General features: G+C 45.9%; 2 protein-coding genes across 2 annotated transcripts; one reads left to right on the top strand and one right to left on the bottom strand.

The window, feature by feature from the left end:
* Positions 1-5,838: 5,838 nt before the first annotated feature.
* Positions 5,839-7,923, bottom strand: LOC123714593 (regulator of G-protein signaling 19). The gene is made up of 5 exons (XM_045668966.1): positions 7,679-7,923; positions 7,310-7,398; positions 6,804-6,812; positions 6,598-6,690; positions 5,839-6,529 (listed from the first exon to the last, which is right to left on the bottom strand). The coding sequence occupies exons 2-5, from the start codon at positions 7,396-7,398 to the stop codon at positions 6,118-6,120; spliced, it is 603 nt and encodes a 200-aa protein (XP_045524922.1). The 5' UTR covers positions 7,679-7,923; the 3' UTR covers positions 5,839-6,117.
* A 708-nt stretch (positions 7,924-8,631) lies between these two features.
* Positions 8,632-11,364, top strand: LOC123714523 (protein charlatan). The gene is made up of 4 exons (XM_045668838.1): positions 8,632-9,637; positions 9,708-10,241; positions 10,634-10,878; positions 10,954-11,364. The coding sequence occupies exons 1-4, from the start codon at positions 9,026-9,028 to the stop codon at positions 11,318-11,320; spliced, it is 1,758 nt and encodes a 585-aa protein (XP_045524794.1). The 5' UTR covers positions 8,632-9,025; the 3' UTR covers positions 11,321-11,364.

Here is an 11,364-nt window from a genome sequence, read left to right as displayed (position 1 = left end):
ATGGTCCGTCACAAACAAACTGCTCCCCATCCCATATTGCATGCACCCTGTCTTACATTAGTCATTTATTCATATTCTTCATATTAGTCATTAATAAAGAACTCGACTAAAGTAATTAATAACAACAGATATGTAGGAGAGTACACAGGCCGCTTCACGGTTAACATATTCCCTAACCTAGAAGATATACATTCATTCTTCTCTACAACACCCATTTCCTTTCAACTCACACAATTCCTCACAGGACACTCCTTCGCCAAAAGCTATCTGAGCCGATTCAAAATCACTGAAAACGACACATGCCCATGCGACAATCACACAACGCAGACACTAAAACACTTGTTAGAGGAGTGCCCAAGATTTATAAATCAGCGACACAACCACACACAAAAATTCACAAAACACAACATGCATCTAAACCCCTTCTCCATAGGAGAATTAATTTCGAACCCCTCAAAACTAGATTCTCTCATCAAATTAATGACTCAAATCGTCAATTGCCTTAAGCAATTCAATAGCTAATTAATAGAGTTTATTGTCAACGTTTAATTATTTTCTTTCTCTCACCTTTTTTGATGTATAGAGTTAAATCATGTGTTACTACAATAATTATTTAATTATAGCCCTATTACAGTAATAGAAGTAATAGGAACCTTTTCTTATGTATTTTCTATTTCTATAATGTTAATTTTATTAAATTTTATTTTTCCTACAATAATTACTTAATTTTAGCGCTATTACAGTAATAGAAGTAATAGAAACCTCTTTCATGTTAATTTCTATAATGTTAATTTTATTTTATTTTTTACTACAATAATTATTTTATTTTTTACTACAATAATTATTTAATTTTAGCGCTATTACAGTAATAGAAATAATAGAAACCTCTTTTATGTTAATTTCTATAATGTTAATTTTATTTTATTTTTTTAAGTACTGAGACTCCACGTCTTATTGGACCTCATAAACATGTCAAAACTCACAACACTGTATAATTTCCAACGAACAGATAAATTTGTATTGTATCACTTTTATTTAAGAACTTTCGTCCAAGTGACAACCTTGTAAACCTAACTAACGTAACCTAACCTAAATTGATATAACTGCTCATATTTCAGTGAAATATTGACCTTTCTTCAAGATTTATATATTTTTGATTTGCCATTCATCACACTATCTGTGGTATACTATATTTTATTCAAATCCATTGGCTAGTTTTTGAGAAATTGATATAAATGCTCATATTTCTGTCAAATATTGACCAATCTTCAAGAATTATATATGTTTAGATTCGCCATTTATCACTATCTAGTAGTTTACATTTTATTAAAATCCATTTGCTAGTTATTAAGTAATTGATGTAGATATAGATAAAGACGCGGCAGACGGTTTCTTCCTCTTCAACGGCTCATATTTCAGTTAATTAATGAACAATGTTCTAGAATTATATAGTTTTACCTTAGGCATTATTTTATTTATCTATTGTTGTAAATTTTATCAAAATCCATTGACAATTTTTTTGAATTAATGCTGTTTATATGGACGTGGCAGACTTTTTCTTCCTCTTCAACGGCTCATGTTTCAGTCAACTAATGTACAATCTTCAAGAATTATATCGTTTTATCTTAAAATAAACTTGTGTAACCAAAGTATTAAGTTCCCCAAAATTGAGGTGGCTATTCTTATAACTTCATCTAACTCCCAAAATTTAGAAACTAACGGTTCTATATTTTCATTTCGTTGAAGAGACAATGGCGTGATTACAGTGTATCCTATTGCTAGATACTGCTGAATTTATAGGGCCAGAGATTATCCAACCTAACTATGAACTCCTTAACTTAGAATAGTTTGGTCCTAGAGAACGTTGTTTGTTGCCTAGAATGTCCCAGAAGAGATCGGCACCTATTAGTACATCTATGGGAACTGGCTGATAAAACATGGGGTCAGCCAACTGAATATTTCCTGGTAATTTAATTTACTTGATATCAACGTGAGCTCATTTAACACAAAACACGATAACATTGCTCTGAAATTACTATTTGTTGCTTTCAATTGAATTTCACAACTTTGAATTACATTCATTGAAGAAGTGTTGCCTATTCCAATGACCTTTAGTGTGTCAATGTGGCGAGACTGTAATGACAGTCTGGTTGTTTGACAGGCTGGCTGGTCTGGACAGTTTAGGGACTCAGATATAAATGACGATTGGCTTCCGCAATCTAAAAGAGCACGAGCAACTTTGACCTTTTGATGATCAACTGGATTCGATACTTCAACGATAGCAGTAGATAAATAACACCTGATTTGTAATGTGATTAGAATAGTTAACGATAATTTCATTTTCATCTTGTTCATCAATGAGAGTGAGGTGGCTTGAGTAGGATGATGGGCGATGGAGCAGACTATTGTGACGCTTGGTGCAGTCGCGTTCACGGCATGGACCCATGCGACACTCGCTTTCGGGTCGACCTTGTCTCAAACAACTAATACACAATTAATACTTTGTCACGTCCATCATTCGCTCGTCAACCCCCATCGCTTTAAACGATGGACAATCATATATCTTATAACGCTCATTTCAAATAATACACATAGATGTAGTATTTTATTTCTTGCTATAATTTTTGCTGTTATTTATGGCAAACGATTTAAGACATTGTTTTTATTTTGACCGTGCCTTTGAATATAATAATTATTAGCTATAGTCAATGACGAGCATATCAGCACGGTCTATCATAAATTTATAAAATGTTTAATATTAAATAATAATTAATCAATATACTTTTGTTGTCGTATCTATTGCTAATCATCTTCCACGCAATCCTGGCCGCGTCGCCTTTCAAATAAGATACGAGGTAATGGAATTTCTGGATATCTGATATGCGATCATGTATCAGATTTTCAAAAGTATCCCGAAACTCCAACCAACGGAAATATGCGCCATCAAATTTGGCTATTTGAATTTGAGGGAGTTTCAACCCTGATTCGTGGAGGTGATTAGGATCATCTATGCAACATGACGCGTTGTGACACGAATTTCGCCATTTTTCGCATTCTAATTTTTTGGAGAATTTTTCGACTAACGTTTTGGCCTTTGCTATATTCATAATTAAATCTTGCTCAATTTTATCGCGTTTCTCAATTTCAGCCGAAATATTTTCATAATTTCACTCTGCAAATCATCAACCTTCATAGACAAAGCTTCAAATTTAGTGAGTTTTAAATCTAACTCCGTTAATTGAACGTTGTTTAGTTCCATTAAAAAGGCAATGCTATTTAAATAATTTTTAAATTTAGTAATTTGTCCCTTGGCGGACGTTCTTCTAGCAATTAAATCACGTAAACTCTCTTTATTCACTTCTTCTGTCATTAAATATAACACTGACGAACAAACAACAATAAAACAATATAATTTAAACATTTCCATTTTGGTAGTCAGTTAACTAAAAATTGATTCTCTTTATTTAAATAGCAATGGAACCCGGCTGCGCACGCTCAATACTTCGCTCCCGGCCGGTGTAGGAGCTGCGGCCGGCCAGTGTAATACGGGATAAGCCGCCGTTAGCAAGTTTATAACTGGCTAACGGCGCACGCTAAATATTGGATGTATAAACAATACGAAACGAGAAAACCTAAAATACGAAACCAACGTTACTTCGTAATATAATTTAACTTTATATCAATTGAGTTACCTTTTATTGCTTAATATACTTCCATTGACCTATTTTACGGAATAGTGAACATACAATTGAATGATTTATGTATTAATTTAGAAAATATTGCGATAAATAGCTAAAAGTTACTGTACGAGCCAAAGCTGTACATTTTGCTCACTCAGGCTTTCTTAGTTTATAAGCGTGATGATCCCTATGTACGTGCCAAGGTTCGTACATTCTTGCTCATTTACAAGCTTGACCAATTCCTATGTTTGTACGTGCCATGGATGTACATTTCGATCACTTATAAGCGTGACGATTTCCCAAATCGTCGGAGTTACACCCCGAGAGCATAGCCAGACGTAGGCACTCTCTTTGACTGTTAAATTGTATTCATTCGGTATATAGCAATTAGCACGTCATTATTTCGCTCATATTCTATTGTAACACGCGAGTGGTAAATATAGAGTAAATCAATAAATCTCTATTATTTAAAGCATCCCCTTGACCCAGGAACCGTACAGTTAATTTCTTTGTTCACTTTTTTATACATACGCGTAGGTAAAAAAAGATGATGCAATTTTGCACTAAATAACAAATTTACGTGCATAAAACGCTGTAAAATTTGTCTAAAAACACTTAATTTACACAAATGACGAACGATTTTGAATGTCATTTTGTTAGTGTACCACAAAGAACGGTTCGGTGGCGGTCGATACACAATCTTTTTCTAGAATAATAAGTCCTGAGTACATACCTCGTTACAATATCTTCTTACCAGGAAGAAAGGCACACAATATTATCAGACGTAAGGATTTGGAGAAATTCTATTAGTTTGGGAACAAAGAGAGGTTAAATTGATGCTAATACCTTGCCTCAGGATAGTTCTCAAAAACGCACTAAACACTCACTATAAAATTCTAAATAGTGGACGTAACTATTATCAATTATAATTAACAAAAAGTATATATCACAATAAAAATGTGTCTAACGTAACCCGAGTAAATCTCAACAATGACTCCATTAATAAATGTGACACTCATCAAAAATTATAAAATCGAAATTATCTATTTAGAACACATTATTTAAAATTAAATAGACCCGCTACAATATGGGCCTTTAATCATTTTCTGTTATATTCACTTGTACGCCTAGTTCAGGCGTCCGAGTAAATTATTAGGTAAGCGAAGCGTTATAAAAACTTATTTCTATATTTGTATACTTTTCATTTAGGTAAAAAAGATACTTTATACATATAAACTGGTTTAAGCCTGTCAAGTGATATTGCAGCTTGACCATTTGGTAATTGAATGATGTAAACCTTGGACCTATTTTTTACTTCGCGGTATGAACCGTCGTAGAATTTTTTCAAAGGTTTACGTACTGACTCAATTCGCACCAAAACATATTCAGAAAGTATGACAAATAATATACAATTTCATCTCACGCCTCTAGTATAGTCCATTTATCCCAACCCCGAACAAATATCTTGCAAAATGCATTTGTAAGTTAACAATTGTTGCCAATAAATTCTGCCAATTCTAACATTCGGTAGTAATATAATATAAGCCAACAGTTTTTTTTTAATTTCACATTCTAAGAAAAATTACAAATATGTCAGCATCAATTATATTATATTTTTAACCCCTAATTGAATGTTACTAAAACTCATTCAAGGTCAGTCGAATCGAGAGCATATCGAGTTATGTCTTCGGGGCTTAATAGTGCTTCTTAAAACGAGTTGCATCAACGTCTATCGAACCATTCTCTGTGGTGTTATTACGTACCTATTTGTACCTACTGTTTAGACATAAGATTTTCAATGTTTTCATCACGTTAAGGCGTATAGCGGAGGGTTTCGAGAATTTAAACAAACTTTTGGGAAAAGGAAGTTTATATTTCTTTTTAAAAAAATGGAGAATAATTTGTTTGTATCGAGTTTAGTATAACTACTAACATTTAATTTTACTCATACATTACTATATTATGTCTCCCTTTATTCTTTATTATTTATTCTTAGGTAACATTTATGCTCACATCGTACATTAATCAATACCTAAGTCGGCAGTTCACGGGCGGTTGCTAAAGAGTATTGAAACAACCGCAGCGACTTTTTCAATATTTCATTTATAAGCCAATTATATTGACTTTTTAATATTAATATTCAAATGAAACACCGATATACATGAACAGATTTATTCGTTGACTCACTGGCAAACTTCTTTGGTCCACCATTATTGCTTTCGAGCAATGTAGACGGGAGGGTTTCGAAGGGTGGTGGGGCGAAGGGGGAGAAGGGAAGGGTCGGGGGGGAAGGGGCGAGGGGCGCGGCGGAACCGTCTCGGCACCGCCCGCGCCTCGCTCTCGCGCGTCACTTACCTAACTATATACAAAATTAGTACCTGTTCAATGATAATTAACTACCTTACGTCGAAGTGGGAAATAGTATGTACACTGGGCGTCACTCAGAGTTCGCGGCGGGCAACCGGGCCAGCGCCTTGTAGAGCGGCGAGTTGACGAAGCGCGGGTAGGAGTCGCGGTGCATGAGCGTGTAGATCTGCAGCTGCGCCTCGTCGAAGGTGTGCGGCGTCGGCTCCACCATGTTGCGGTTGACCGTCTCTCGCACGCGCGAGTCCAGCGACACCTCCTTGGGCGACAGGATCGAGATGTAGTCCTCGTAGATGAAGCGCGCCTTCTCCTCCACGGCGTCGGGGTCCGTCTCGCGCTTGAGCTCCTCGCACGCCAGCCAGAACATGATGTTCTCCTCGGAGTACTCGCCGCGGAGAAAGTCGCGGAACACCTTGCGGCCGGCGGCGCTGCGCATCAGCCGCTCGAACGACTCGCCCCAGCCGCGGATCTCGTCGAGCGTGGGCCTGCAACGAGACGCAGGTGAGCCGGCGAGGGGCCGAGGGGCGGAGGAGCGCGAGGGGCGGCTACTCACGGCGCGTCTCCGTCGAGCAGCGGCTCGGAGGGCGAAGCGCCGGGGTCGCGCGGCTTCCTGCCGGGGCCGCCGTCGGGCCCGCGCGCCGCCAACCTGCACAGTCCCAGTTTTTATCCTCTACGCTCGTATCACAAGTCACACTTACCCACCGCTAATGTCGCGCGCGCAGTGGGAAACGGGGGTGAGGCGCCGAGGGCCGCACTTACCACTTAGCCCTGAAACGAAATCACACTTAGCAACTTTGAAAGCAAACGGTCATTTGCCAACGGAACAAGTGTAAAAGATGTGTAAAGCAACCTGTTTCACTGCAATAGTACTCGTGTTAAGCGACTTAATTGTCATCATTTATTAAGAAAATAATATGTAAAGCGTGAAACATTTTCAAAAGTCATGGCTTCCATAAATAATATTTCAACACTACTGTAGATGGTATTGTAGTTTTTAAACACTTTTCCGAGATGTAGAAAACTGTCCTGAGGACAACTTGGACGGAACATAGTCACTTCAAAGAAAATGTTAAAACGTCGCGGACACGATCCATAGAGAATATATTGTCGAGGACAAGTTTGCTCTTAAATTAAGATCAGGCGCTTAGTGAATATCATCGGGTCGGGCCTGGACGGTAATAGTAGTTTTAAATTATGTATTTTCGGCATTTGACAATCCCGTCACTACTTATAATAAAAAGTGGGGGTACGGTGCGATTACCCACCAGGAGCAGGAGCAGCAACAGCACCAGCAGAGACAGCAAGGCTTAGCGGCGGCGGCGGCCGGGCCGCGCGGCACCGACACGCTGCACATCTGCAACGCATTGATCTTCGTTATTTACGCTTTCCACGAAACATGTCGCAGTCCCGTGATATCGTGGCGTGTGTATCCTCTACGAGCGGCCTCGACGAGAGAAAGAGAGACGGGGATAGAAAATGTGTCATCTCACGGCCGAGACCGATCTGCGCGCGCTCGTCCGGCTGCTCCACGGGCCGGAAGAGCCGCGCCACGCTCGCCTGAACCTAGAGTTGAGGAGAGGAAAGCGGGGCTCGCTGCGGGGCTAACTACGCGGTCGGATCGGGACGGGACGTACCGACGGCTCCGGCCGAATTCGACACCAGCGCTTCCTAGAGCGAATCCCGGGACAGCATAGCGGCGAACTCGCAGTCGCGATGCGTCGAGTGAATATCGGCACGGCGCGGCTTCACACGGCCCGCTTGCGGCGGGCTGGGCGGGCGGCGGGCCGGCCACGCCCGCGCTAGCGGCGTCGCGGGCGCGGCATGGCGCGGACTGACGGAAGAGGCCGCGGCCGGGGCGCGACTGACGCCGAACTCCGCCGCCCCGCCGCGCACGCGCGCCGTCTCCGCCGCGCAGGTCGATGAACTAGGCCCGCAGCGCGCCTACACTCGCCGCACTCTCGCCGGCGCCTATCGATTTTGAGCGAGCTCTTCGCGCCATCGGCCATTTTCATTCATGTCTGAAACCTAAAGGCGCGTTGCGATGTTTTTATTGAAGTTGTGTTTAATACTATGGTAAATTCGGTAAGGGCTACGTAACGGTGACGTGCTTCGTCGCGTTTCTGTCTACCTGGATACTTAAATTACGTTTTAAAGTTTCACGAGTCAAACAAAAATATAGAATTACGATATATGAATTAGCTGGAACATATCGAACATAAATAGTTCTTCGGTGCGCCTTAAATGTTTAATGTAAGTCCTAGCTGTCGTTGTAGGCACGGTCGACTATCGGGGGGCTTTGTGAGGGGCGTTTAATTCATTCACGAGAAACACCCCCTGCCCCCATCGACCGATATTTTCACTACACCCAGTGCCTTACAGTAAAAATAGGCAATCGGTCATCAATTTACCGTTGGTATAGTCAAAACCAAAACAGAGCAAACGTCGAGTGCCCGAATGTAATTCGTACGATAAACTGTTTCATAACATTGTAGATACAATTGAATATAAATTAAATATATAGTTGTTTGGTTGTGGAGTGTTCTGCTTGTAGCCGAGCAGACCTCGCCGATTAGGAATAAATTTTAGAAACAGCTATGACGATTCTACCGATAAGGGTTTGTGTATTATTAACCTTTCAAGTGAGATTCAGTAGTAACTGAGTCTTCATAGAAAAGGGAAAAGCCACGTAGGTGTGGGTCGCGGGTCGATAGCGGCGCGGCGGGCGGCAGGGGCTCGGGCGGCGAGGCGGGCGGCGCGCGCAAAGGCGATCGATGTCGGCGCAGCCGGCCGCCGCCGCCTAGTTAGCTCGCACCCGCCGCGCGGCCAGCACCCGGCACCCGGACGAGAAGGCGGACCCCCACCCGCCTCCCGCATTTCGCGCCCGTGTCCCGATCGGGGCGACGCGTCGGCGGCCTCGCGGCCCGGCCGCGGCCGCCGGCTCCGAGCCTTCCGCGTTCGCGCGGATCCGCCGAAGGCCGAGAATGGACGGCGGCGCCGGCGTGGCCTCTCTCGCGATGGACTGCGAGGATATGTTTAAGGAGATAACCAAAAAGCTGTACGGCGAGGAGGCGACGGTCGGCGTCGGCATCGGCGGCGTCGTCGGCGTCGAGTTCCCGGCGGCCGAGCGCGAGCTGCCCGAAGACGAGCTGCGGCCCGAGGAGCACATCACGGCATGGGGTCTCGCCGCGCTCATGCAGAACGGCTTCCCGCCCCCGGGCATCCTTCAGGCCAACTTCACGCCGCGCACCGACCCCACGGCCGAGGACCGCTGGACGGCCGCCGAGGAGCCGCTGGCGTGGGCGCACTCTCGCATCGCCGCCTACAACCCCGCGCAGCGCCTCTTCAAGTGCACCGAGTGCGAATGTGTCGGTTTCCTGGCGCGCGTCGCCGAGCACTGGCTTGGCACACACTCGCAGGCGCGCGCCTTCCAGTGTCCGCTGGCCGGCTGCGGATTCGCCAGCGGATGGGCCCGCGCCGTTCGACACCATCTGGCGCGGGACCACCACTCCGATCCCGCGGCCGCCGACCACCTGCTCAGAGACAACCCCGCCCTCGACGACCTCACTCGCTATCTGCAGCGTCTCAAGACCAAGGTGCGTCAGGCTCGCCTCGAGGGCCATCTCTCGTCATCTGCGTTTTGACCGCGATCGCTCATAATTTCAGGTGGAAGCGGCCCGAACGGAGAGAAGATCGACGGGCAACGCCGGCGGCGGGAACGCGGGTGCCGGCGAGAGCGTCCCCGTCGGGGAGAGCGTCGCGGCGGCGGCCGAGGCCGGCAAGCGCTACGCCTGCGGCTCGTGCCCGTACGCCACCGACCGCCGCGACCTGTTCACGCGCCACGAGAACATACACCGCGATGAAAAACCCTTCCACTGTTATCTCTGTCAGAAACAATTCAACCGCGCCGACCACGTCAAGAAACACTTCCTTCGCATGCACCGCGATCAGCCGTACGACCTGAACCGCATCCGCCGGGCGAGCGGCAAAGGCGCGGCGGCGGGCGTGGTATCGAGTGGCACCGCGCAATATTCGGGCGGAGGCGGCAAGGCAGCGACGGAGGTCACGATGGGCTCGCCCGTGGCGACTCAGCCCGACTGTCGACCCGCGCCGATAAAGGCGGATCGCGCTCCGCTTGCCAAGGCCGAGAGCGCGGCCGCCCCTCACAAAACCGCAGCAGCCATCCCCGTGCGACGCAAAGTAAGCTCACTCATTATCGAACTTACGAGAAAGTAAAAGCACATCATATGCTGACCGCCGACAGAGGAAAATACCAGATACCATAGGTTAGAATTATCGAACTCGATAATTAATACTGGACTGTGGTACTTGATAACTCAAAAACTGCTGCACTTTATTTATTGCGATTTTATTTTACACACGTTAAAATCGCGACAATCTTACAAACACTTAAATAAAAAGATTTACGTGTTTCTCTGCATTATCCTAGTTATCTTTTTATAATTATGAATCAATTACGTGGGGAACCTTTTGTTTGAACATGTATTATTCACAAAAACAACTTTAATCATTATTTTATTGATTTATTTCAAACTGTAATCGCTTGAATTGAGAACGACCGTCCGTCAAAGCCCCAGAGCGAGCGGCGCTATGCATGCTGCTACTGCGCGTGGTCCGGCGTGGACAACTGGTGCCTCAAGCGGCACCTCAACACGCACCTGAAGCCGTTCGCGTGCGCGCTGTGCGAGTACAAGGCGGCGCGCGCCGAGCGCCTGGCCACGCACGTGCACAAGGTGCACAACAAGAAGGCCTGCGCCAAGTGCCCCTTTCTCGCCGACGACGCCGCTCACCTCGCCGCGCACCTGCGCGACCACCAGTGCGTATCCGCCCCTCTCGGCGCTCAGGCCTCCGGGCCTCCCACGCACTCACGCGTCTCGATCTCCGTCCACAGTCACGTCGAGAACCGGAACCTAAAGGTGCCGAGCGGCGTGGCACGCGGCGGCTTCCCGAGCGGTTCTCAGCCGAGCGGCGGCGGCGTCGCCGGCGCGTCCGCCGGGGGCGTCCCGTCCGCGGCTTCGGGGCCGGCCGCGGGCTCGGTGGCGGGCGGCGGTCGAAGGAGGGAAACCCGCGCGGCGGGCGCGGCGCGGCTCTTCGGCTACCTGGAGGCGTCGGACGGCTCGGGCGACGAGTACGAGCCGCCGCCGCTGAGCGACTTCGGCGCGCCGCCGCCGCCCTACGCGCGCGACAAGGAGAACGCCGCGCCGCCGCCGCCTCAGCTGCATCACGCGCTGCACCACGACCACTGCCTGCGCTACTGATCGTCGGAGACGTCCGTTTCGTTCGCTTAATAAATTATTATTCA

This window comes from Pieris brassicae, chromosome 1, assembly GCF_905147105.1.
Source record: "Pieris brassicae chromosome 1, ilPieBrab1.1, whole genome shotgun sequence".
NCBI lineage: Eukaryota > Metazoa > Arthropoda > Insecta > Lepidoptera > Pieridae > Pieris > Pieris brassicae.
Note: the sequence above shows the minus strand (reverse complement) of the source record. Positions and strands in the feature narration are given on the sequence as shown.